At 43.3% G+C, this 24024-nt stretch overlaps 3 protein-coding genes across 4 annotated transcripts; all 3 read right to left on the reverse strand.

Moving 5' to 3' along the window:
* Positions 1-1139: 1139 nt before the first annotated feature.
* cimip4 (ciliary microtubule inner protein 4) lies at positions 1140-13261 on the reverse strand. The gene is made up of 4 exons (XM_079817846.1): positions 13236-13261; positions 11266-11398; positions 11039-11149; positions 1140-2244 (listed from the first exon to the last, which is right to left on the reverse strand). Exons 1-4 carry the CDS (start codon positions 13251-13253, stop codon positions 2162-2164), a joined length of 345 nt encoding a protein of 114 aa, XP_079673972.1. The 5' UTR covers positions 13254-13261; the 3' UTR covers positions 1140-2161.
* Positions 13090-19549, reverse strand: LOC307126847 (SUMO-conjugating enzyme UBC9-like). Of its 2 annotated transcripts, XM_079817642.1 has the most exons (7): positions 19199-19549; positions 18894-18976; positions 18705-18788; positions 15871-15943; positions 15506-15615; positions 14132-14211; positions 13090-14019 (listed from the first exon to the last, which is right to left on the reverse strand). In XM_079817642.1, exons 2-7 carry the CDS (start codon positions 18957-18959, stop codon positions 13956-13958), a joined length of 477 nt encoding a protein of 158 aa, XP_079673768.1. In that variant the 5' UTR covers positions 18960-18976; positions 19199-19549; the 3' UTR covers positions 13090-13955. The 2 variants fall into 2 exon arrangements, with proteins under 2 accessions (XP_079673768.1, XP_079673769.1); XM_079817643.1 differs by lacking the exon at positions 19199-19549 and having other exon boundaries at positions 13477-14019; positions 18894-19030.
* On the reverse strand, positions 19509-23279 carry mpst (mercaptopyruvate sulfurtransferase). The gene is made up of 2 exons (XM_079817503.1): positions 22659-23279; positions 19509-20513 (listed from the first exon to the last, which is right to left on the reverse strand). Exons 1-2 carry the CDS (start codon positions 23245-23247, stop codon positions 20209-20211), a joined length of 894 nt encoding a protein of 297 aa, XP_079673629.1. The 5' UTR covers positions 23248-23279; the 3' UTR covers positions 19509-20208.
* Between the last annotated feature and the right edge of the window lie 745 nt (positions 23280-24024).

Here is a 24024-nt window from a genome sequence, read left to right on the forward strand (position 1 = left end):
GTATTCTGAAAGCTCGTAAAGCTAGATTTAAATTAAGACAACGTAGGTTATTATCAGCTATTACGGACATTGACCGTGAGATGGCTCAGACGAACGCACGCCATCGGACAGAAAGAGCAAGACTGATATTTACTGAACGCAGAACGAACCTCGCAAGACTAAAATGCAGGTTGAAATAAAATGCTGCGGGAGCTTAACCAATCAGCATGTTCAGAGCCCAAGTTCCACCCCCGAAAGTTCCTGAACTTTTAAAAAGTACTACCTCGCAAGCAGGGACTTTCGGAGGGGGAAATATTTACCCGGAACTTCATTTAGACCCTTGCTCCTGCGGTCGAAACACACCGAGTACCACCCAAAAGTTCCTAGTACCTGGGGAAAGACGATACAGAACATAGAGTACTGATGAAGCAGCTTTTCCATCGGGCCAAACTGTTCTTTGTTTGTTAACCGTTCCATTCCGTGCCGATCCGAGCTGGCTGGTACGGTACAGATATGGTTTCGTTTTCTACTGTGGTGCAGCGATAACGGAGCTCTTTGCAATGTAATACAAACAAGTCAGTTGTTGCCTTGGTAACGCATGAGTTTATGGTTTACAGACAGTACGTGATGTAAATATCGACTGCATTTTGGAGGATGACCAGATATTTGAACTATATTATTAATTTGTGTTCACATCACTCAAATAGAGTGTTTAGCAAGCTATGGAGAAACTGGCAGCCAGGCAACACATAAGTGATCGATCCCGCGTGGCAACATCACTACACGCATTCTCGTAGCACGGTAGTCTGTGTATGCAGCGAAATTCCTCATACCCCTTCGTTCGAAGTGTGGTCCTGAAAAATCTTATTTTGAAGGGGTATCTGGCCCTTCCCCTTACCACTCCAGCCAAAAGAGAATCAAGATACCCCTACCCCTTCACGTGAATGTGCAAAATGAAGGGGTAGGGGAAAGTGAAGGGCTAAGGGGTAGAAATGGGACTAGGCCTTAATGTAGTAATATCACAATAATGGGACTACTTGCACTACTTCTAGTTTCTGTTTTATATAATTCATGCAAATGTAAACTTTCCCTACCAGACTTACCCAATTAGAAGACCAGCTTTAATCCTTCAAAAAGAAAAAAGAAAAAAAAGAGTCCTCAATCTATGACCATTTACTGTGAAGTCATATGTCAGAGGGTAAATTACTCCAAAGTCAATTACAAAGTGAAGTAGTTGAAAATAAACAAAAGTACAGCATGATTAAAACTCACAAAATGTATATCACATCGGGGTCACCAAAAACTGTAAGGCTGGACATTTACACCGCTTTTTTTTTTGAGCCAATAATTAGAACAAAATGCAGTTATTTATCTGAATCCAATATAATTAATCTGACTCCATTAATAATGTTGTTGTTATTTAACCTCTTATTCTTTAAAGGTAAAAGCCTTCCATAGGACTAAACAACGTAGGATTTAACCTGAATGTTTAGATATCAAAAGTTAAGCTAATCACTTCTAACACTTACCAGCAGTAAAAGAAAAGATTCGTAAAGCCTTTAAAGCAGGCAAAGTCTTTATTAAGATCAACAAAACCTTTCATTCTTATACCCTGAGCAAAGCATTGTGAAACATGAGTGGAATACACACACCAAAACCAACTGACCAAAACTTAGAGGTGCAAGAAACTCTGCTTTCTCAAACAAAATTGTCCCAAGTCATATTGATGAATTCCTTGCACCAGATTTGTATTAGCATACTGTGAGGAAGAAGGGCATTTACCCATGTATAATTCACATGTATATATTTAAAGGAAGTTCCAGGGCAGGAAAGAGTTGAACCAATATACACTCATCCCTACAAATTCACAGTATTCTCTAATCCTTACTTTTTTAATTAATTAATAATTACAACTTATTTTTTTCTATCAGCTGACCTGCTGAAAATTCAGTTGTTCGTTTCAGTCACTGCATTTGACTCGTGTAATAAACAGCACAGAAAGTGCAACAAATAGCAGCTTAAGTGAGAGTAGGAGGGTCCATGCGTGAATACTGAGGCTCACGTGTGGTTATATATATGTATGTGTTTGCGTATGAGAACAGCTAAAAGTGTATGTGCTGTGATAACACTTCTCTGAAGGTGTGATTTGTTAATTTGCTGTGGTTTTCAAAAAATGTCAGGCTCATTTTGACACACCCTTGACCTCCATTTCCTTCAGCAGCTTATGCAGTCGCTTGTCGAGAAAGTTCTGCTCTGTCCACTTCACTGCGGGGGGGGGAAGAAGGAAGAACAAGACAAAAGTGGCTTAGATGAGGCAAATTATGACACTTCTTATATATAAGAAATATATAAGTTCCCTTTCAGTCGGTCACGTTCAACGTACGTCGGAACTGACTGACGAATTGGGATCTGTCTTCAGAGACCAGTCTACTTTGAGTGTATTAGAAACGAGCCAATTGTATTGGCATGCGGTCCACGCACCGCCCCGCACCGCGGGTATAAACACGGAAGTGGAGTACCGCATATTGCTTTTAACTTCGGAGCCGAACGGTTTGCTGTATCAAGCTGTTTCTGCGAAGAGTGTTTAAACGAGTCTCGAGGAGGATCGCTCTCTTACCTGGGTGCTGGTGTGACGGCGCGAGTCAGCGAGCGGCCGCTGCAACATACACTTGTTCCTGTGTTGGTTGGCTGGGCGTTTCCGTTCTTGAGTGCTCACATGCAGGCTTGCAATCGGACTGCTGTGAGCCGCGGTCATCTCCCTGAGCGCTTCAGCACTTCTAAAAGAGCATTTCCTTCTAAAAAAGAGCAACACGGTTTGACCCTGCGTCTTTTTCAAGATGTCATTCAAACCGTGTGTTTCTGGATGCGGTTGTTTCCTGTCCTCATTTGACGGCCACGATCTCTCTCGCATATAAACATGTGAGATTGCATTCGTGAGTGATCCGCGTTCTCCCAGGAGAACGTGGTCACGTCGGCGCGTTGTTCGGGCTCGAGCGTTCAGCGCGCCGTGTGCCGTCTGGCGCCGGCTGACAGCGGGGGTTGCCACGGCAACCCAGCGCGTCACCAGGTCCTCTGGTGCGCGGTCGAGACTGTGATACCTCAAACGGGGTTGAGTCCCATTGCTTATTCCCCGATCTAGTTCCTTTTCTGGTGCACCGGAAAAGGTCTACTTTGGCTAATAAGTCTTGGTGGCCTGAGGATTATAGTGGGGCTTCCCCGCCGGGTACATTCCCCGTGGGCCCCCACTCCTCTATCGCATCACAAGCATGCTGAGACTTTGTTCGTGGGTGGTTCATGTTCCCTTATGAGAACATGACCACGTCGGCACTTTGTTCACCTTGCCTCTTCTTGGAGGCTTGAGTGTTCAGCGTGCCGTGTGCCGTCAAGTCGGACGACCACGCTCATTGTCTCACATGCCTGCTGGTAGCTTACGGATGGGATTGCTGGTCCTTTTTTGAAAAAAGGGGGGACCTAGCGTTTCATTTGGGGCTCCGGCGGAGGACAGATGTCAATTGCTGCATCGAGAGAGGGCTGTTATGCGCTGGAAATGATGATGCTGAGTTTCCCACTATAATAGTGTGCTCATGCTGAATCAGATTCAGAGTTGACAGCCATGCTTTCTGGGGTGGCTGCCCGGATGTGCATTGGAAAAACTTAACTATTTGGTGCCAAAATATGGAACGCCAAAAGGGCCATAATGTTTAAGTTTTTTCCCTCTCTCACTGCCCTCTGTCCTGCATGCACGAGGGTAGTCCCGACCCAGGGGTTATGCAGGAACTGCGTGTTGTGATGGACCTCGCCCTCCGGGTGACGGAAGTCACTGCACGCTCCCTGGGTCAGGCGATGTCCACACTAGTGGTCCAGAAAGCTGGGGCTAACCTGGCAGATATGCGTGAGCCCGACAAAGTTCGGTTCCTCAACGCCCCTGTCTGTCAGGCTGGCCTCTTCGGCGACGTCATCGAGAACTGTGCCCAGCAGTTCTTGGTGGCCCAGAAGCAGGTAGAGGTAAAAAATAATAATAAAAAAAACTTCCTGCCACGACGACCAGCTGCTGCCTCCACCCAGTCATTGTCCGCAGCACCTCCATCTGCTTGTCGCCGAGGGTGTCTCCCTGCGTCCGCCTCCGCCCCTGCTAAGCCAAGCAGCCGCCTCCACCCAGGCAGCAGGTGGCCGGGCGCAAGGGAGGCGCCCAACCCGTCCAGGGTCCCGCAAAGTCCGCTGGCAAGCACAAGGGCAAGCGGCCCTGAAACGGGCAGCCCAGCAAGAGGGGAACTGCTCAGGGAGTCGGTGTCCGCACCCCTCCCTCCCCCGGAGGAGGACCGGGGGGAGAATATATTTTTCGGTTTCGGTCCTGCCGCTGGCTCTCCGGAGTCCAGCGGTACCCACGTCCTCAGAGCAGTTTCCTTTGTCCCTGGGCCCAGAGAGGCTCAAGCCGGCTGTGTGCGACGCCCCCGGGCCTTGCCACTCCTGGCTTCCCCTCTCTTCTTCGCCAGGGGGTGGTGTGAGGCTAGAGGACGCCCCCGGGCCTTCTCTCCCACACACTGCCCCACCCTGGAACGATCAGACCCACTCCGGGTCGCCTCCGGGTTGGGTCTGAGCGTTCCACCTCGCTGCCCCACCCCGGGTACGTCTTTGGTGCCATTGGTCCCGCTTGCACGGCTTCTGGGGGCCTGGCTAAGAGAGCCCCCAGACCGTCTCGCTGGCTCATCCGTACTATCAGACTCGGCTACGCGACTCAGTTCGCGTAACGGCCTCCCAAGCACAAGGGCATCCTCTTCACCTCCGTGCGGAGCAGTGATGCCCATGTCTTGCGGTCAGAGATCGATGTCCTACTGGCGAAGGACGCGGTCGAGCCGGTTCCTCCAGCCGATATGAAGTCGGGGTTCTACAGCCCCTACTTCATTGTACCCAAGAAAGGCGGTGGGTTACGGCCAATCTTGGACCTGCGTGTTCTGAAACGGGCCCTGCACAAGCTGCCGTTCAGAATGCTAACGCAGAAATGCATTTTTGAAAGCATCCGTCCCCAAGATTGGTTTGCAGCGATCGACCTGAAGGACGCGTACTTTCATGTCTCTATTCTCCCTCGACACAGACCGTTCTTATGCTTTGCGTTCGAGGGGAAGGCATATCAGTACAAAGTCTTGCCCTTCGGGCTGTCCCTGTCGCCCCGCGTCTTTACGAAAGTCGTGGAGGCAGCCATTGTTCCACTCCGAGAATGCGCCGTTCGCATTCTCAACTATCTCGATGACTGGCTTATACTCGCCCAGTCTCGGGAGCAGTTGTGCGAACACAGGGACCTGGTGCTCCGTCACCTCAGCCTGTTGGGCCTTCGGGTCAACCGAGAGAAGAGCAAACTCTGTCCCACGCAGAGGATCTCTTATCTCGGCATGGAGCTGGATTCGGTCAATCGGACTGCGCGCCTCACAGAGGAACGAGTCCAGTCAGTGTTGAACTGCTTGAATACATTATACATTCAAGAGCAGGACGGCGGTCCCACTGAAATTCTTTCAGAGGCTCCTGGGGTATATGGCATCTGCAGCCGCGGTAACGCCACTCGGATTGCTTCATATGAGACCGCTTCAGCGCTGGCTACACGACCGAGTCCCGAGGTGGGCGTGGCAGAGCGGCCAGTATCGGGTCCCAGTTACCCCGTACTGTCGCCAAACCTTCAACCCTTGGTCCGACCCCTCGTTCTTACGGGCCGGAGTGCCCTTAAGACAGGTGTCCAGGCATGTTGTGGTATTCACAGATGCCTCAGCCACGGGTTGGGGGGCCACGTACAACGGGCATGCAGTCTTGGGTCTGTGGACGGGGCCCCAGCTGCATTGGCATATCAATTGCCTGGAGTTAATGGCAGTACGTCTTGCGCTAAGTCGCTTCAAGAAGCTGCTTCAGCACAAACACGTACTAGTCCGCACGGACAGCACTCCGGCCGTTGCGTACATCAACCGTCAGGGTGGTCTGCGCTCCCGTCGCATGCTCCAACTCGCCCGCCACCTCCTCCTGTGGAGTCAGAAGCATCTGAGGTCGCTTCGTGCCATTCACATCCCAGGTGTGCTGAGCCAGACAGCCGACAAGCTCTCTTGTCAGTGTCCACTTCCGGGAGAGTGGCGACTCCACCCCCGGAGCGTCCAGCTGATATGGGACCTTTTCGGAGCCGCACAGGTAGACCTGTTTGCCACTCCGGACTCGTCCCATTGCCAGTGGTACTATTCCCTGAACGGGGGTACCCTCGGCACAGATGCACTGGCACACAGCTGGCCCCGGGACCTACGCAAATATGCGTTTCCCCCAGTGAGCCTTCTAGCACAGACTCTGTGCAAGGTCAGGGAGGACGAGGAGCAGGTCTTGCTAGTTGCGCCCTACTGGCCCAACCGGACCTGGTTCCCCGAACTTACACTCCTCGCGACAGCCCCACCCTGGCCGATTCCCCTGAGGAAGGACCTTCTTTCTCAGGGAGGGGGCACTCTATGGCACCTGCGTCCAGACCTCTGGAAACTCCATGTCTGGTCCCTGGACGGGACGCGGAGGTTCTAGGTGGCCTGCCTCAGGCAGTGGTAGACACCATCACTTCAGCTAGAGCCCCCTCTACGAGGCGCCTCTATGCCCTGAAGTGGAACCTGTTCGTTGAGTGGTGTTCTTCTCGCCAGAAGACCCCCGGAAGTGTTCGATTAATGTTGTGCTTTCTTTCCTACAAGATGGGTTGGAGCGAAGGCTGTCTCCCTCCACCCTGAAAGTGTACGTCGCAGCAATAGCGGCGTATCACGATGTAGTTGAAGGTAAAACCTTAGGGAAGCACGACTTAATCGTCAGGTTCCTCAGAGGTGCGAGGAGACTAAATCCTCCTCGTTCTATCTCGCTACCCTCTTGGGACTTGGCCCTGGTGCTCAGAGCACTTCAGGGCCCTCCTTTTGAGCCTTTGCAGTCCGTTGAGTTAAAAATCCTGTCTATGAAGACGGTACTCCTGACTGCATTGGCCTCAATCAAGAGGGTGGGGGACCTGCATGCGCTTCGGTCTACGAATCGTGCCTAGAATTCGGGCCCGGTAACTCTCACATCATCCTGAGACCCCGGCCCGGATACGTGCCCAAGGTTCCTACCACTCCCTTTCGGGACCAGGTGGTGAACCTGCAAGCGCTGCCCTCGGAGGAGGCAGACCCAGCCCTGGCTTTGTTATGTCCCGTCCGCACTCTTCGCGCTTACGTTGACCGGACCTCAGAGCAGCTCTTCGTCTGTTATGGAGGCAGCAGAAGGGAAAGGCTGTCTCCAAGCAGAGGTTAGCCCACTGGATAGTGGATGCTATCGTCTTTAGCGTACCAATCGCAAGACGTGCCTTGCCCGTTCGGGTTGCGAGCGCACTCCACAAGGAGTGTTGCCTCCTCCTGGGCACTGGCTCAAGGCGCCTCGCTGACAGACATCTGTAGAGCTGCGGGCTGGGCGACACCTAACACGTTCGCTAGATTCTATAGCCTCCGTGTGGAGCCGGTTTCTTCCCGTGTACTCGCCTCCAACGGCCGGTAGACGTGAAGTGCCCATTCCTGTGTCGGCTTGCTACGCCACTCCCGCCTATGGCCGGATTCGTGCGTTTATCTTCTCCAGTTGTGTTCCCCAGAAATGGTGAACCCTGTCGAGCTCCTCCGTCACCCCTTCGGTGTCAGACGTTGCGGCCGTCTGACGCCAGGCCTGCACCCGTATGCTTGTGGAACGTGTGTGTAGGCTGGGTTCCATATGTGTTGGTCCCCTCACGGCGACCCCATATGTGTATTTCTACGGTACCTGCTACCCTACTCGGCTAGCCCCGTGTCTTTCCCTTGACAGAGCCCCGCTCTGTCGTCTCTGGGTGTGTTCTTTCCCCCCTGGGACCAGGTTGGATCCACCCCAGAGACTGCCATATGTTGCACTACCCTGATAGGTTAGTCCTTATGAGTATTCCACCTCTCCTCCCTTGGAGGACGTGGCTCCGCAGCGTTCCATCTCCCTGAGACTGGCACGCTTCCCAGCGTTATCCAGTAGTCACGCAGAGTGGGTCTTGCAGGAACAGCAGTGACTGACCTTCCCTGCCGGGAGCCCTGACTCCCACTCCAACATAGGAGTGGTCCAGTGAGCTCAGGCAGGGCGCTGGAAGGGCCAGCATCTCTGGCGTGTTGGTAGGGATCCCAATTCGTCGGTCAGTTCCGACGTATGTCGAACGTGACCGACTGAAAGGGAACGTCTCGGTTACGTATGTAACCCTCGTTCCCTGAAGGAGGGAACGGAGACGTACGTCCCGTCGCCAGGTGCTGTGCTTCCGCTGAAGGGCCGAGTCACTTATTCGGCTCCTCAGTTGGAAAAGCAATATGCGGTACTCCACTTCCGTGTTTATACCCGCGGTGCGGGGCGGTGCGTGGACCGCATGCCAATACAATTGGCTCGTTTCTAATACACTCGAAGTAGACTGGTCTCTGAAGACAGATCCCAATTCGTCGGTCAGTTCCGACGTATGTCTCCGTTCCCTCCTTCAGGGAACGAGGGTTACATACGTAACCGAGACGTTTTTATGAAGGATTAAAGCTGGCTTTCTAATTGGGTAAGTCTGGTAGGGAGAGTTTCCATATACAGGTGCTGGTCATATAATTAGAATATCATCAAAAAGTTGATTTATTTCACAAATTCCATTCAAAAAATGACACTTGTTTAGTATATACATTCATTACACACAGACTGATATATTTCAAATGTTTATTTATTTTAATTTTGATGATTATAATTGACAACTAAGGAAAATCCCAAATTCAGTATCTCAGAAAATTTTAATATTACTTAAGACCAATACAAAGAAAGGATTTTTTAGAAATCTTGGCCAACTGAAAAGTATGAACATGAAATGTATGAGCATGTACAGCACTCAATACTTAGTTGGGGCTCCTTTTGCCTGAATTACTGCAGCAATGCGGCGTGGCATGGAGTCGATCAGTCTGTCAGTGGGTCTGGCATATCGCATCTTCCTCTTCACAATACCCCATAGATTTTCTATGGAGTTAAGGTCAGGCGAGTTTGCTGGCCAATTAAGATACCATGGTCCTTAAACCAGGTATTGGTTACTTTGGCACTGTGTGCAGGTGCCAAGTCCTGTTGGAAAATTAAATCTGCATCTCCATAAAGTTGGTCAGTAGCAGGAAGCATGAAGTGCTCTAAAACGTCCTGGTATACGTCTGCGTTGACCTTGGACCTCAGAAAACACAGTGGACCAACACCAGCAGATGACATGGCACCCCAAACCATCACTGACTGTGGAAACTTTACACTGGACCTCAAGCAACGTGGATTGTGTGCCTCTCCTCTCTTCCTCTCTGGGACCCTGATTTCCAGAGGAAATGCAAAATGGACATAACTTTTGACCACTCAGCAACAGTCCAGTCCTTTTTGTCTTTAGCCCAGGCGAGACGCTTCTGACGCTGTCTGTTGTTCAAGAGTGGCTTGACACAATGAATGCGACAGCTGAAACCCATGTCTTGCATACGTCTGTGCGCAGTGGTTCTTGAAGCACTGACTCCAGCTGCAGTCCACTCTTTGTGAATCTCCCCCACATTTTTGAATGGGTTTTGTTTCACAATCCTCTCCAGGGTGCTGTTATACCTATTGCTTGTACACTTTTTTCTATCACATCGTTTCCTTTCCTTCGCCTCTCTATTAATGTGCTTGGACACAGAGCTCCGTGAACAGCCAGCCTTTTTTGCAATGACCTTTTGTGTCTTGCCCTCCTTGTGCAAGGTGTCAATGGTCGTCTTTTGGACAACTGTCAAGTCAGCAGTCTTCCCCATGATTGTGTAGCCTACAGAACTAGACGGAGAGACCATTTAAAGGCCTTTGCAGGTGTTTTGAGTTAATTTGCTGATTAGAGTGTGGCACCAGGTGTCTTCAATATTGAACCTTTTCACAATATTCTAATTTTCTGAGATACTGAATTTGGGATTTTCCTTAGTTGTCTGTTGTGATCATCAAAATTCAAAAAAGGGGGGGGCCCTAGCAACATTAAAACCCCCCGCAGCGCACTACTATTTTCTAAATTGAAAAACGTTGATCAATAAAAGGCAGTGCGTAAGGCCTGACAATGGTTGCCGTGTGCGCGTGTCTGTTAAGTCCACGAGACCATAGGGCAGGGGTCTTCAAACTTCAAACGGTCCTGGAGGGCCACTGTCCTGCAGAGTTTAGCTCAACCCCAATTAAACACCTGAACCAGCCAATCAGTGTCTTACAAGGCCCTTAGCTGGTTCAGGTGTGTTTATTTAGGGTTGAGCTAAACTCAGCAGTTTGGAGTTTGGAGACCCCTGCCGTAGGGTGTCCCATTCATAATTTCAGGTTTCAGAAGGGTGCTCGTGAGCGCCCCTTTGCAGCCGTTATGCGCCCTCGATGCACACTTTAGCTGAGCCTGCAAGTTTACGAGCTACGCAGAGGACTTTACCCGGCAGTCAAAGTGTCATTACGTCACGAAAGTGCGGACTCAGAGGAAGACCGTGAGGGTTTAGGGTTCCATTTGGGATCTAGCAATAGTGTATGTCAGCAACAATCCTCAGGAAGGCTGTGGAGCCAAGAAAACATCCCCCACACCATAACACCAGCACCAGCCTGAACATTTGCTATAAGGCAGGACGGATCCATGCTTTAATGTTGTTTATGCCAAATTCTGACCCTATCATCTGAATATCGCAGTAGAAATCAAGACTCATCAGACCAAGCAACGTTTTTCTAATCTTTTATTGTCCTGGTTTGGTGAGCGCATGTGAATTGTAGCCTCAGTTTCCCATTCCTAGCTGACAGGAGTGGCACCAGATGTGGTCTTCTGCTGCTATAATCTATCTGCTTCAAGGTTCAATGTATTGTGCATTCAGAGATGCTTCTTCTGTACATCTTGGTCGTTACGAGTAGAGCTCAAACCAGTCTGACCATTCATATATATATAATTTTAGTACTTTTAATATAATTTTACATCAGTCCCCACTGGCACCCTGCTGAGATCTATTGATTGAGAAATTCTACTGATTGAGAAATAAGCGAACAGGATTCAAATCTTCAAGCATACCTAGGTGATCTGTTTTGTGGCCGTGCCAGTGCCCTGCATCTTGGATAAATCCCGGTAAATGATGACGAGTATACGAGTCCTTAACCAAAGATGACCACATAACTGAGGGCCCTGTAAAAAAGAACACATACATGATTTCCAAATCGACAGATATGGGATTTGGTGGTTGGTGTGTTTAGGTAATATACTAAAAGGATGCAGTTTGTGTATTTGTGTTTGAGACACACCGGAGAAGACGTTTGCACGCAAATAGTGGCTCATCATATGATAGGATCTGTGGTCATCTGTGCTATCTGAGCCTGCATCGGAGTAATGAGGAGGATTAAATGGAGGAACCTGCGGGCAGTGCACTCTGCAAACCTGAATATGTGCACATAAATACATATATACATGATGCAATGAGCACAATTTCAGTGTTATAAAATGATCAATGTTATGGTGCAGAATAGACCTGGGGCCCGTTTCAGAAAGGAGGTTAAGTGAAAACTCTGAGTATGTTTACCCTGAAATAAGGGAAACTCTGGGTTTTCTGTTTCAGAATGGGAGGTATGTAAAACCCGAGAAAGCAGGGTAAGTGAAGCCCGTTTCTAAAAGAGAGGTAACTTATACTCAGAGTCAGTTACCAGGGTAACGTACTCTATGAACCTAACCTGGTCAGGAGCAGGTTTTCTTTGGTAAACCCAGAGTTTCTTTCAGTCTCCTCCCCTTTTTAAAGCGCCAACAGTGTTTAAATACTTAATTCATTCATTCAAATGCCACAAATGCTTTTCTTACTGAGTATTTTGGTCATATTTCAAGTACAAATATAAAAAAAATATAAATTTAATCTAAATCTAAAGTTCACTTAAAACAAATTAAATGATCTGCCACTTTACAAAACAAAAGGCATGTCCTTTTATACAGGATCCTGACATTCACTTGATGAACCTCTATAAGTGACCTAATCATTTCATTATGTGAAAAGAGCATAGACCCTTTTCACATTTCTGAAGCTGAAGTCGTCATATTTGGGTTAACTCTTATAGCGGTGAATGAGAAAATACAATAAATATATATTTTTGTGTCCCCATTTGCTCAAATAGCAAAAGCAAAACTCCACAATAGTGATTTCACAACTTTCAAAAAGAGGGAAAAAATAAAGTGAAATTGATAACGGCAGTGAAAAGAGAGAAAGATATTATTTTTCACCATCACTCACATACCCGCTGTATTAGAAACACCCTCACAGCAGCGGTAACTTGTTTTTTGTAATTTGATGCAAAAGTAATATAATACAAAGTATTAGTGTTATAAATGTACATACATAAAAAATAAATAAATAAAAAAACGTTGCAGGATTTACGATATTGATATTGTGATTGAAAACACATCATCACAGTCTGTGAAAAGGGTCTAGACCTAGACCCATGAACATTTTATGCTTAAAGCTTTACCTGATTGAATGTTTTTGATGTTTTTATTCTTAATTTTTAGCTGCTGCCACATTCTTTTTTTGCCTTTTGGATACCATGAAAATTTAACTTAATTAAAGTAATTAAGAATTAAACTTATATATTGACCCAGAAGTATGCAAACGTCTTTTTGTAGGGTGCTGTTGCCATGGTGAATCGTAATTTCGGAGCTCCATTGATCGTGGCTTTTCATAGTTGGGGTGCATGTGCTTAACTCAGAGTCAGTCTACTCAAAGTTGATTGAACTACCTCAATTCAGCTGTTCTCAAACCCAAAACTCAGAGTTTCTCATCTCAGAGTTCAGGTTTAAACTCACGAGTTGGTTGAACCTCCTTATTGAAACGGGCCCCTGATTATAGCTGTTTGTCCTCTTCTCTGATTGGCTGATGGTGTTCATCCTCAAATTTTCCTATCAATAAGTATAATTTATCAGCATGGTAACCAAAGTTACTACTACTGAAATTTGCATCTTGACAAACAGGCTTGTAAATAGACAAATGATCAAGATTAAAAGTTTCAAGTAAAACTGTGCATGCAGAGAGTGCATGCAGGCTACTTTAGTAATATGACAAATAATAAACTTTTGATGCAAGCCATGTTCACTTAGCCATCACAAGTTTATTTTGCCTAGACAAGAGTCCTTAAGTACTTCATACAATTAAATTGACTGGACAAATGTCCTGAAACCAAAGGGAATAAAATAAAATAAAAAAACAGAATAACAAGTTTAAGTAAGAGGTACCTACCGACCAGCGATTGGTCATGTTGTGTTTGGTGTGGGCGAAACTCTACCTGCGGTATTAATAAATCATTGACTTCTACAGAGTATCAGTGGTTAGTGCCATCATGAACGTCACACAAACATGGCAAAGCGCCATAACAACAGCTTGTTTACTTAAAGCTACCTTAACAAAAAAAAACATGATAAAGATGAAAAAGGAAACTTCCCCAAGTTTGATATTAATAGAAACTACATAAACAACAATGCTTGTAGCAACCACTTTTTTCTTTTTATTTCAAATAATACATACTCATACACATTATGGCCACACATATTTTAATTAATGTAATGAAACGGTAAAAAAGTAAATAAAAGTCAATACCTTTCAATATTTATACTATATATACAAAAACCCCCCACCTTTACCATCTCTGCTCTGTGTAAAAGTTGATTTTTAGCAACTGATCTGCTAACAGTTTCCACACCAAAACAAAATAAAATTTCACCATCACTTTGTAAAACACTGGTCACAGATCAGCAGCCAACATTAACTTTGCTTTAAATTTAAGAGTTGCTTTGCATCCTCATTCAGTTCTGAAGCCAACTTGAACAAATCTTTATTTCAACTCTCAAGTGCAGTTTTAAGTTTTTTATTGAGTGGTGAAGGATTCTGGAGAGTCAGAATGGCAGCTATGCAGGAACTGGATCTGTTCGGCACAGGCTTTCAGATTGTGCACTTGTTGCTCTATGTCGGAGCGAATCTCTTAGCTTGTGCCCTCACACGCTTTTCGTAGTCCATCCTGTTTTGACTGCAGGAGAATGAGAGAGAGAGAGAGATAAGATCAACGATGTGGTCATGGTATAGGTTGAAAGAAAACAATCTTATATTAAAGAGAGCCAGTGATGTTTGGCTGAACTTACCAGTATGTCGTATATGCCTCTGCCTGCGCTGGGTCCTGAATGTTGGGCTCATTAAGGAGTTCCTGGATGCCCAACAAAATCTACAGCCACAACAGAATGACATACAAAAGCTCACTTCTTATTGGCCCAAAAGGTTTGCTCAAATCATTTAACACATTTTTTAAAGATATTAATGATTTTATTAATTAAGAATTTTTTACATTGATCAAAAGTGACAGTAAAGACATTTATAATGTTACAAAAAGTTTTTTTTTTTTGATGAATTCTATTCTATTAAAAATGTAACATGGTTTTCCTCAAAAATCTTATCACCACAACTGTTTTCAACTGATAATAATGATAAATGTTAGTTGAGCATCAAATAATCATAGAATGATTTCTGAAGGATCATGTGACACTGAAGACTGGAGTAATGATGTTGAAAATACAGCTTTACCATCACAAGAACAAATTACATTGTAGCTCTATCCCCTCCAGCGGGTTGCCAGCCAGTGCTAGCATTTTTGATCATTTTCACAGCCCCCGGAATATTTTATTGTATGAATATCTGGAAATGCAATATATCAAAAGAAGGAACAAAGCCTCTGCTTTTAAACAAAAACAAAATTCTCTTTTTTTAATCAACACTTAATGTGGGTAAATTTAATAAATAAATAAAAAAACATTGAGCAAAAACCTGAGAAAAATCTCATCTAAATTTTTTTAAATGTATTTTTACATTTAACTACATCCATATCGGATTCAGAACGATGTTCAAAACACTCCCAAAGCTTCACAGTCCTATAGCTCGTCCTGGGTCGACATTTCATTCAGCAACATTAGGCAGTTTTGATTTATATGCCGTTTAAAGGAGTCCTATAATGCCTTTTAATAATGCCTCTTTTTACAAGATGTAAAATAAGTCTCTGATGTCCCCAGAGTGTGAATGTGAAGTTTAAGCTCAAAATACCTCCCAGATAATGTTTTATAGCATGTTAAAAATTTGCCGTTTTTGTGTCCCTTTAAATGCAAATAAATCTGCTCACATATCCTATGGCTTGTTTCTGCTTCTTTTTCACCTGTGTTTTGATCAGGAGATTCAGTACTCTTTCAGAAAATGTGTAATAGCGCACCCTATCGTATAACAATGAAAACACGGAAAGCCGGCAATTTCTGTCAATAGTGGGGAAGTATAGTCTCAAAAATGATGGAAATTTTCGTCAATAGCGGGGAAATAGAGTTCAAATAAATTAACACAGAAATTTACATTTTTACTGTCTCTTTAATTAAATAAAGAGATTCAAAAACATTTAAAAAAAATATCATAGAGCCTTAAACTTTTGAACGGTAGTGTATAACTGCACAAATTGTGTTTGTATGTGTATTTTTGCATACTTGTTTGATGGTGATGGCTGGTCTCCAATCCTTCTCTTCCTCCAGTATGGACAGACACACTGTACCTGAAGGATAGACGTTTGGGTGGAAGATCGGAGGTTCAAACTTGCCTGAGAAGAAAATTAACAAGTCGGGTTTATTTTCACAATACACAGTTTCAAAGCAGCTTTGCAACAGGTGAGCCTCAACTTTCAGTGTCTGTAGGTGCAAATGAACAGCTTTATAAAAAATATGCAAGGGGTATAAGCAGGGTTCAACAAATGAAACACCTGCATAAAGGGTTAAGTGTGGTGAAGATTACAACAATAAGCACTAAAAATACAAACGTTTAGGGTATAACATCTCTCATGGAGGAGAAAACTCACATTTTGGTGGTGAAGATGGGTAGTCATCCTTAAAGAACAGTCTAAGTTTGTACAAACCTCCCTCCCAAAGAGTCTACAGGACACAGAATGACAGATTCTAAAACTCCAGTAATTTAACAAAGTTCACAATTCAAACATGATCCATGTACGAGTCTCTGAATTAGTCCAAGACACCATGGATTCCCATTTGTCTGTAGGCATGTCATATAGGTGATAAAAACCAGCTTAAAACTGTAATATGCATAATTCAAACAAAAAAAAAGACAGATAATAAAAATAAAATAATTACTAATAATACTAAATATACAAATAATATGAATAGTACTAAAAATACACTCAAACACAATTATACACACATACATACATACATATACACAAAACCTAGACAAATAATTTATACAAGAAAAGAATAAGAAAAGGGGTATGATATGTTAAACAAACATACTTAAATGTACATGAGTAAAATGTTAAATATAAGCATCCATGTTAAATATAAGAATAAAAATTACCCTTAACAAATATTACGATTGGGATAATCTAGAACTCTATCCCTTGGTTTTTCAGACAAGGCTTAAGTTAGTCCCAGACTAAAATGCATGTTTGAGCTGTTTTTTTGTCTCAAGAGTGGTGCAACGGATCACAAAACTCACGGTTCGGATCGCACTACGGATCATGAGTCACGAATCGGATCATTTTTCAGATCAGAATAAAAGGGCGAGGAGACTATTTTTATTTGCTTTCCATTTATTACATGAAAAATTTTGGTGTTAACACAACCTATATAGTTTATAGGTAAACAAGGAACTTTTGGTGTTAACAAAAATAAAATAAATAAATTAGGGCTGCAACGACACGTCGACGTCGTCGATGACGTCGACTACGAAAATACGTCGACGTGCGTGAAATGCGTCGACGCGTCGGCGGCACATTATTTACGTTCTAGAATGGAACAGAAGATCTAGAATAATGGCGGCTTCTGCTCCCGGGCATAGTGAAAATGATCATTTATCATATAAAGCCAGACCGCGACATTCAAAAGTGTGGGAGTACTTTAAACAGAAGCCGAATAAAACTGTGCTTTGTTCGCTCTGTAACGCTGGTTTCACACTGCGCGCGGTGGCAGAGCAGAAGCTGTGCGCGTGGAGAGCGGGAGCTTTCACACTGCCAATCAGTGTTGCCAAGTCCGCTTTTTTCCGCGGAATTGGGCTACTTCTACACTGTTGCCGCGGGCTGTGTCTCATGTCCGCGGGTTGAAGCAAAAAAACACACATATTTAACCCCCCGAACGCGATGTTTACCAGAGAACCTCCCCGAAACGCGATTGGGCTTGTTTTGGGCTAGTTTTCAGTAACGAATGGGTGGGTTTTGTTGTGTAAACCTGGCAACCCTGCTGCCAGTGTTCTCTCGCGTAGCTGAACCGTGGCGCGTGTATTGCAACAGACGGTCACATTTTCCGGGGTTCTTCTCCGACCCCAGTACGTCTTCATGATTAAGCATATTATATAGTTAGTGTAACTTATACCACATAGAGATGTCCTGCTCTAGTCGTTTTTGCTGCTGCTCCTGTTCAACTTCAGCCTCTGGGTCTGATTCCGGATCATAGATGTATGGCTGTATCTGATTAAAAGCCATTTTTTATGTCGAATAAAGTTTTTTTCCGCTTTTAGGGATGACGCAGCTTTCAGACGCACTCAACACAGTAACAGCGGCGCGCGCTCGACATTCTTTAGCTCCGCCCACACGATACGCCCCCAGCCGCACGGCTTTTTTCGGAAAGACTCGGAACAGCGCATCTTCCTTCTATAATTATAATAAAAATAAAGACTTTTCGGAGATATGCAGGATGCAATGCTACTCTATAGGTACTCAAGATTGACATGAGACTGACTGAAACTGAGTGTTTCCCCCCCCTTTAAGCTGCCACTTCGTGACGTTCTACTGGAACCGTCTACTACGGGAGAACAGCTGATTTGCCGTAGTCGTTACAACGTGAAAGATTAGGTAAGTAAATGTTATGTTTTATGGTATATGACATTGTAATTGCATCAGTATATGATTGTACCACTAGTCTTTTATTTAATCTGTGTTGATATGTTTTAAACTTAAGCTAATTTGAAAGTTTTTTTCCGTTTGTACAAAGATGTGTCTGCTGTTGGCAACAACACCTCAGGCAGCATTGAGATTAGAGCTGATGTGCGCTGTCTTGTTTATGGTTGCTTAGTGATTTTTACGTTCTCGGCTACGGCGAGTAGCAGTTTAAGTCGCGCATGCGCAATACAACGTCAGAACACCGTTGCCGTTCCATTCGCAGCTGTTCCCTACTATTATATTTTAAGGGGAAGCCAAAATGCTCCCATACACGCGATTTGAATGATGCGGGAGGCTTTTCAAGTTCTTCTACTTCTCCGCTAGCCACTGACTGATTAACATGCCCTGTTCACGTGAACATGTGTTTCTCTGAAACTCAGCATGGAGTTTAAAGGAACGAGATCACTTAAAAAGCAATATCGGCAGAAAAACTGTCTTTTAGTCTGCGATCGCTAAACAATTCAAATTAATCCACAAGTTTAAAAAAAATGCACAATAAATCCGCGGGTCACGTGCGTGCCGAACCGTGGGTCGTGATCTACGATCCGTTACACCCCTACTCAAGACGCACACCAGTAACGTTAATGTTTTATTCTAAGGCATGTTTATAAAAGTCACTTAAATGTCCTAATTGCACTAAGGCCTAATCCTGACTTAATCTAAACCCTGTCTGTAAACCCGGGCCTATGTAACTTAATCTAATACTTAATTTAGACTGGGCCGTAAAATTAAGAAAGGAAACTAACCCCCTTTTTTCCTGGTATCGCACACTCCCAATTCATGAGATTCATGGTGCCATCTGGGTTCTTGGTTGGAACAGCCACAAAACCCTACAGAAAAAAAATCAAAAGTACCACAGCGCAAAATATAGTTATGAGTTAGATATATTTTTCAAGTTCTTCACATTTGATCTTGTGTATTTGTGTGTCCCTTACGAAAGGATGATCTTTCCTCCAGGCTTTGCGCTCCTGTGACAGTCTACTCAAAGCAATTCCAGACATGACTCAACAGCGCCACCCTACGGACAGAAAAACACAAACCATCAAACGTGTCGATGGAGCATCCCTAGACATAATTACACATTATACAGGAGCTTATGTGAATATATAATGTCTAAAGATACATCATATTAAGTTTTAAGCTGAACCACTTTCAATTTTGTGAGCGCCACTACTCTGCAACACGCATTTCAACATTAGCATCATACGCCACTAGCTGTCAACTACAGTCGCTCGCTTACCTTAAACAAATGTTTTAAAATGTCTTTCCAGGCAATACAAAACTGTTTTAGTGAATGGTTTTAGCGAACTCTATAATAAAAACTCGAAATGGTAAAAAGATCCAAAGGTATATGGAAAATATCTCGCGACCACTTAGTGTTCGCGACTCAGCCTAGCGTTTGATCAACTGTCTGATTTTGAAATGTTAGAAATTAAAAAATCCACATGAATTTGCCAAACTGATCTTATAATAGATTTAAAATGGCATCCAGCTTTTGTCTAAAATGTCGGGAAAATAGACAAACAACGTTAAATCATGAAGACTGGAATGGAGAGCAGCTTCTGTTTGTTTTTATTCTCAGGACCATCAGGCAATTTAAGAGGCGGCTATATGGATGAGTCCATTAGAAGTGTGGCACGAGGGGTAGAAACCAACAGAAATCTGACAATTATAGACTTATATTTCTGTCTAAGTTTACATAATTTATCAGTGAGGGCATTATAATAAAATGCCCCTCATTTTTTAACACTAGCACACATGACATGAGATATTTGTGTATTGCATTTATTAGATCAACTCTGAAAACAGAAAGAAAGAAAAAAGAAAACAGGAACAACTGGGTTAGATCACTAATTATATTTTGCTTTTTTTTTTTAAACTAAGAAGAAAATACTAACCACATTTCTATTTGGCACAATTAAGCATTAGTTTCCATTCAAATGGGCTATCTGGCGTGCATTATTATTTTAAATGCACAATTATTAAACTATATTTATATTAAAAATATTCTTTTAACATCATTTAGATTTTTTTCTGATTACATTCTAGAGGCTTTTTCTGAAATACTGAACGTCTGACAGCTGAATTGAGCTATCAATTCTTGTAGCTGTCTTTCTAGACTTATACAGATATTTTACCCAGAAAAAGCTTAAATGTATAAAAATGAGGCCTCAATTACAAGTCTTGTGATTCCGTTAGTCATCAGTTCTTTATTCCAAAGAAAGGGTGTCGTACTGGTCTAAGAAACCATTAATCATGGCTGTTTCCCTTTCCCTCAGAGATCACATGTTCAGGTGCAGCCTTGGAGAACCACTCGGCCCACGCCCCATCGTACAGACAGACCCCCGGGTGGCCGCACAGGTGAGCAGCGAGGGCGATGTGACAGGCTGTCACACCTGAGCCACAGGTGACCCAGAAGGGCTTCTGCATGTCAACTCCAGCCTGCTGGAAGAGCTCGGTGAGTTCCTCCACAGGACGTTCCAGACCTGATGTCGAATCCATGAAGCTCGGAAAAGGCATGTTGATTGATCCAGGAATATGACCAGGCTCTGTGTCTAAGATATAAGACAGAGAAATGTAGAGAGAATGCACTTTTGCATTTCTGATAAATACATTTGTTACGTCTATAAATAAATCTTTGGTTATAGTAGCTTGTGTTATGTTCTATAAGAGTAGTTTATACATAAATTAAAAGATCATAGTTAGTTACAAAATGTGTAATAAAAATACAAAAGTTAAACGTTAAAAGACCACCACCTAATGTAAGGTTTGTGCCACAACTGCCCTAAACTAACAGTATTGGTGATCATCAAAATCATATTTTTATGTCTGTAATGGTTAATCCACCAGTTTGTGTAAGCTCTTTAGTCACAGTTGGCCAAGTCAAAGTCCGGACTTGAATCCTATTGAACAAATTTCAGATTCAAAGATAGAGCGGACAAAAGTTTCATCAGAAGCAAGTTTTTGGGAACAATAAGATTACTATTTGGTAGTCAGTAACAACAGAGACTGTGGAAAAGTACTGTACGTAAAAACAATGGCAGCAAGAATGCAAGCTGAATCAAGGCCAAAGAACGCCATACAAAATATTACATTAGTTTGGTTATTATGTGTGAATAAAGACTATTTAGTTGTTTCAGTTTGTTATTTGCCTAATAATTGACAATATTTTTTAATACGTTTTTGACAGATTCCTAAAATATTTTTGTTTTCTCTTTATTATGACAGGTGGTCTAATATTAATTTTGACACATTTTTTCATAAAAATAAGACTTAATATAATATTTTTTTGTCATATTTTCTTCTCAAGTAAAGGTATCTTAATTTAAGAATGTTTAGATGTTTTTTCTAGGGGGAAAAAAATGTGTGACAGGCAGAGGCGTAGCAAGCTTTTCAAAAGTGTGGGGGATGGATGTGGTTTTTTTGTTAACAATAAAAACGATGAATACAATGACAGAAGGGTACAAAAGGTATAACATACGAGATATATAATATATATATTATACATACCTCGTTTTTTTCTAACCACGGTGTTCGGTTGGGTTCTGATGGCTAGTCACATCAGTTTTTTGTTATTCTATTCTTAGGTGATGGGGACAGAAAAAAATGCTAATTTTTTATTTTACTTAAAAAACTTGAAAAACCTTATTTAAACTTAAAACTTTACTTAAAAAAACCTTGTACACATTCCTAGTGTATAGTATAATATAATATATATATATATAAATATTTACACTGGCAGCTCAAAGCTGTACAGCAGCATTTAAGTATGAAATTTAATGAATAAATGTAAAAATAAAACACTACATAGACTTCACTATAAAATATACACTGATTCTTATTAAAGCTACTGTAGCTATTAATGTTTTTCAGTCAAGAACAGAGAGTGCTTTGTCTTTTGTAGTTTTAGTAGTTTTAGTTGTAGTCAAAGTCCCCATAGTAGAAAATGATATGGAAGCCAATGGCTACCATCAGCTGTCTGTGTTCAACAGAAGAAATGAATACAGGTTTGGAGTAAATAATGACATCATTTTAGAGGTGAACTGTCCCTTTAAGGACAGCGTGTTCACTATATAGGCTGCACTGCTGTCAATTTAAGACGTGCATCTAATATACAGACACACGCAAATGTACTTTCACATTGCACATAACCGACTGTGTTTATGTTAAACTTGTGTGTATTTGACAGTATTAGCACAGTAAGACTACTTAGTCCAGTAATCACGTGTTTGACAGGCGTTTAGTGCGCGCGCTCTTCGCCTTAAAACGGTGTATAAGCATGCGAATAACCGGCAAGGCTTTAAAACGCATGCAAACAATGAACTTTCGTGATTGTAAATAACTAGTGTTCTGTGAGTATAACTCTCTGACACCAGCATTGCAAGCGTGTCTAGCACTGTGTATAGTGATTGGATATTTGCTCATATCAGCGCGTAGACTCACAGGCACTGCAAAAACAAAAGAAAAAAAACAACGCAATTCACAAGCGCTTATTGAACCGTGAATTCTGTACCGAACGGTTCAATATTATAATGAGAATTGTGGCATCCCAGCGTTTGTGCAAAACTGCGGGAAAACTGCAGAAAAAGTGTGGGTGTTGAACCCTCTCACCGGGAAAAGTGTGGGTGTTAAAACACCCACATCCCCCACGGGTGCGACGCCCCTGGTGACAGGTATGACAACTAACAATCCATACTTACTTGCCCTTGGCTCTGGTTCAACCCCACGAAATCTTCCATTGGCTCTGGCGTCGACTACTTGAAATGCATTGCTTTTAACGTTGTTCAAAACGTTTTCATAAGTTTTGACCCAGGACTTGTTAAAGGACGTTTTGAACTCGGCACGCGATGGTTTACTGTATTGCTCGGTAACGGGATGACCCTCCCTTAACCAGTTCTTCAACCCACCGTCCAGAACCGACACGGAACTGTGCCCAAACACCCTAAACATCCACCACACCCGTGGTGCAGAGAACGAGCCAAAGTCGCTAGCGTCGTAAACGACGACATGAGTGTTGTTCCCTATTCCCAGATCAGCCACATAGTCAGCAAACTCGTCCTTGGTAGGCAGCATGTGATCAAAGTCGGAGCTTTTGTCACAACACTCGTCGATGTCGAAATACGAAGCTCCGGGAATGTGAGTTTGTTCAAACTCGGCCCTGGGATTGCGTTTCATTTTAGGTAAATACCAAGATGCATCTAATATCCGTAGATTTGGTCCCACTTGGTTGGTTTTGACAGCGGCCGCGAGCCATCGCGCCGCTACGAGAGCTCGAGCTTGAGCAGCCATGTCACTCACGCGCTCCCCTACAGTTCAACCTCTCGACGGTAGTCTATGCTGCAAATAGCGAGCAATGAATTACGGCTCAGATATTACCTTGGTGTGATATTTTGTTGACTGAAAAGGGGCAGAATATAAATAATGAGTTTCTTACTTATTTATTATAATATTTACGATCTTATTAATGTAAGTACGACATACAGCAATGTGAATAGGCAGTGAAATATGTAACTGAACCGCAAGGGGGTATAGCTCAGTGGTAGAGCATTTGACTGCAGATCAAGAGGTCCCCGGTTCAAATCCGGGTGCCCCCTAGGAATGGCTTTTTTTCTGTTCGTCTTTTCATGTCTTCTGTGAATGCGTTTAGTAATTAAACACGTCAGTCAGAAAACATTAGTACAATGGCTTTGCTTCAATATTTATTTTGTCTTTCTGTTTTGTGTTGTCTTATACATTGCAATGCTATTTAGCAAGTAACACTTAATATTAAATAAATATATGATTGCACAGGGATAGATTTGAGTGTTTTTATTTTTTTAATGACAAATGCATGACTGGATGTAAAAAAAAAAAAATCACTCCATTCCAAAGATACATATTTGTATTTTCTAATCTAAACAGTAGCCTATAGAAATTCTTAAGAAATAAAGAAATACACCAGAAATACAAAAATGTTGGAAATAATTGAGTGCAAGTGATGTTTTAATGGATGCAAAGGGTTAATAGTGCAAGGTTACTGAAATGAATGAACTCAGTCACTCAAATGCCTGTGATGAATAATGGTTT

Source organism: Gobio gobio (genome assembly GCF_949357685.1).
Source record: "Gobio gobio genome assembly, chromosome: 1".
Taxonomy (NCBI): Eukaryota; Metazoa; Chordata; class Actinopteri; order Cypriniformes; family Gobionidae; genus Gobio; species Gobio gobio.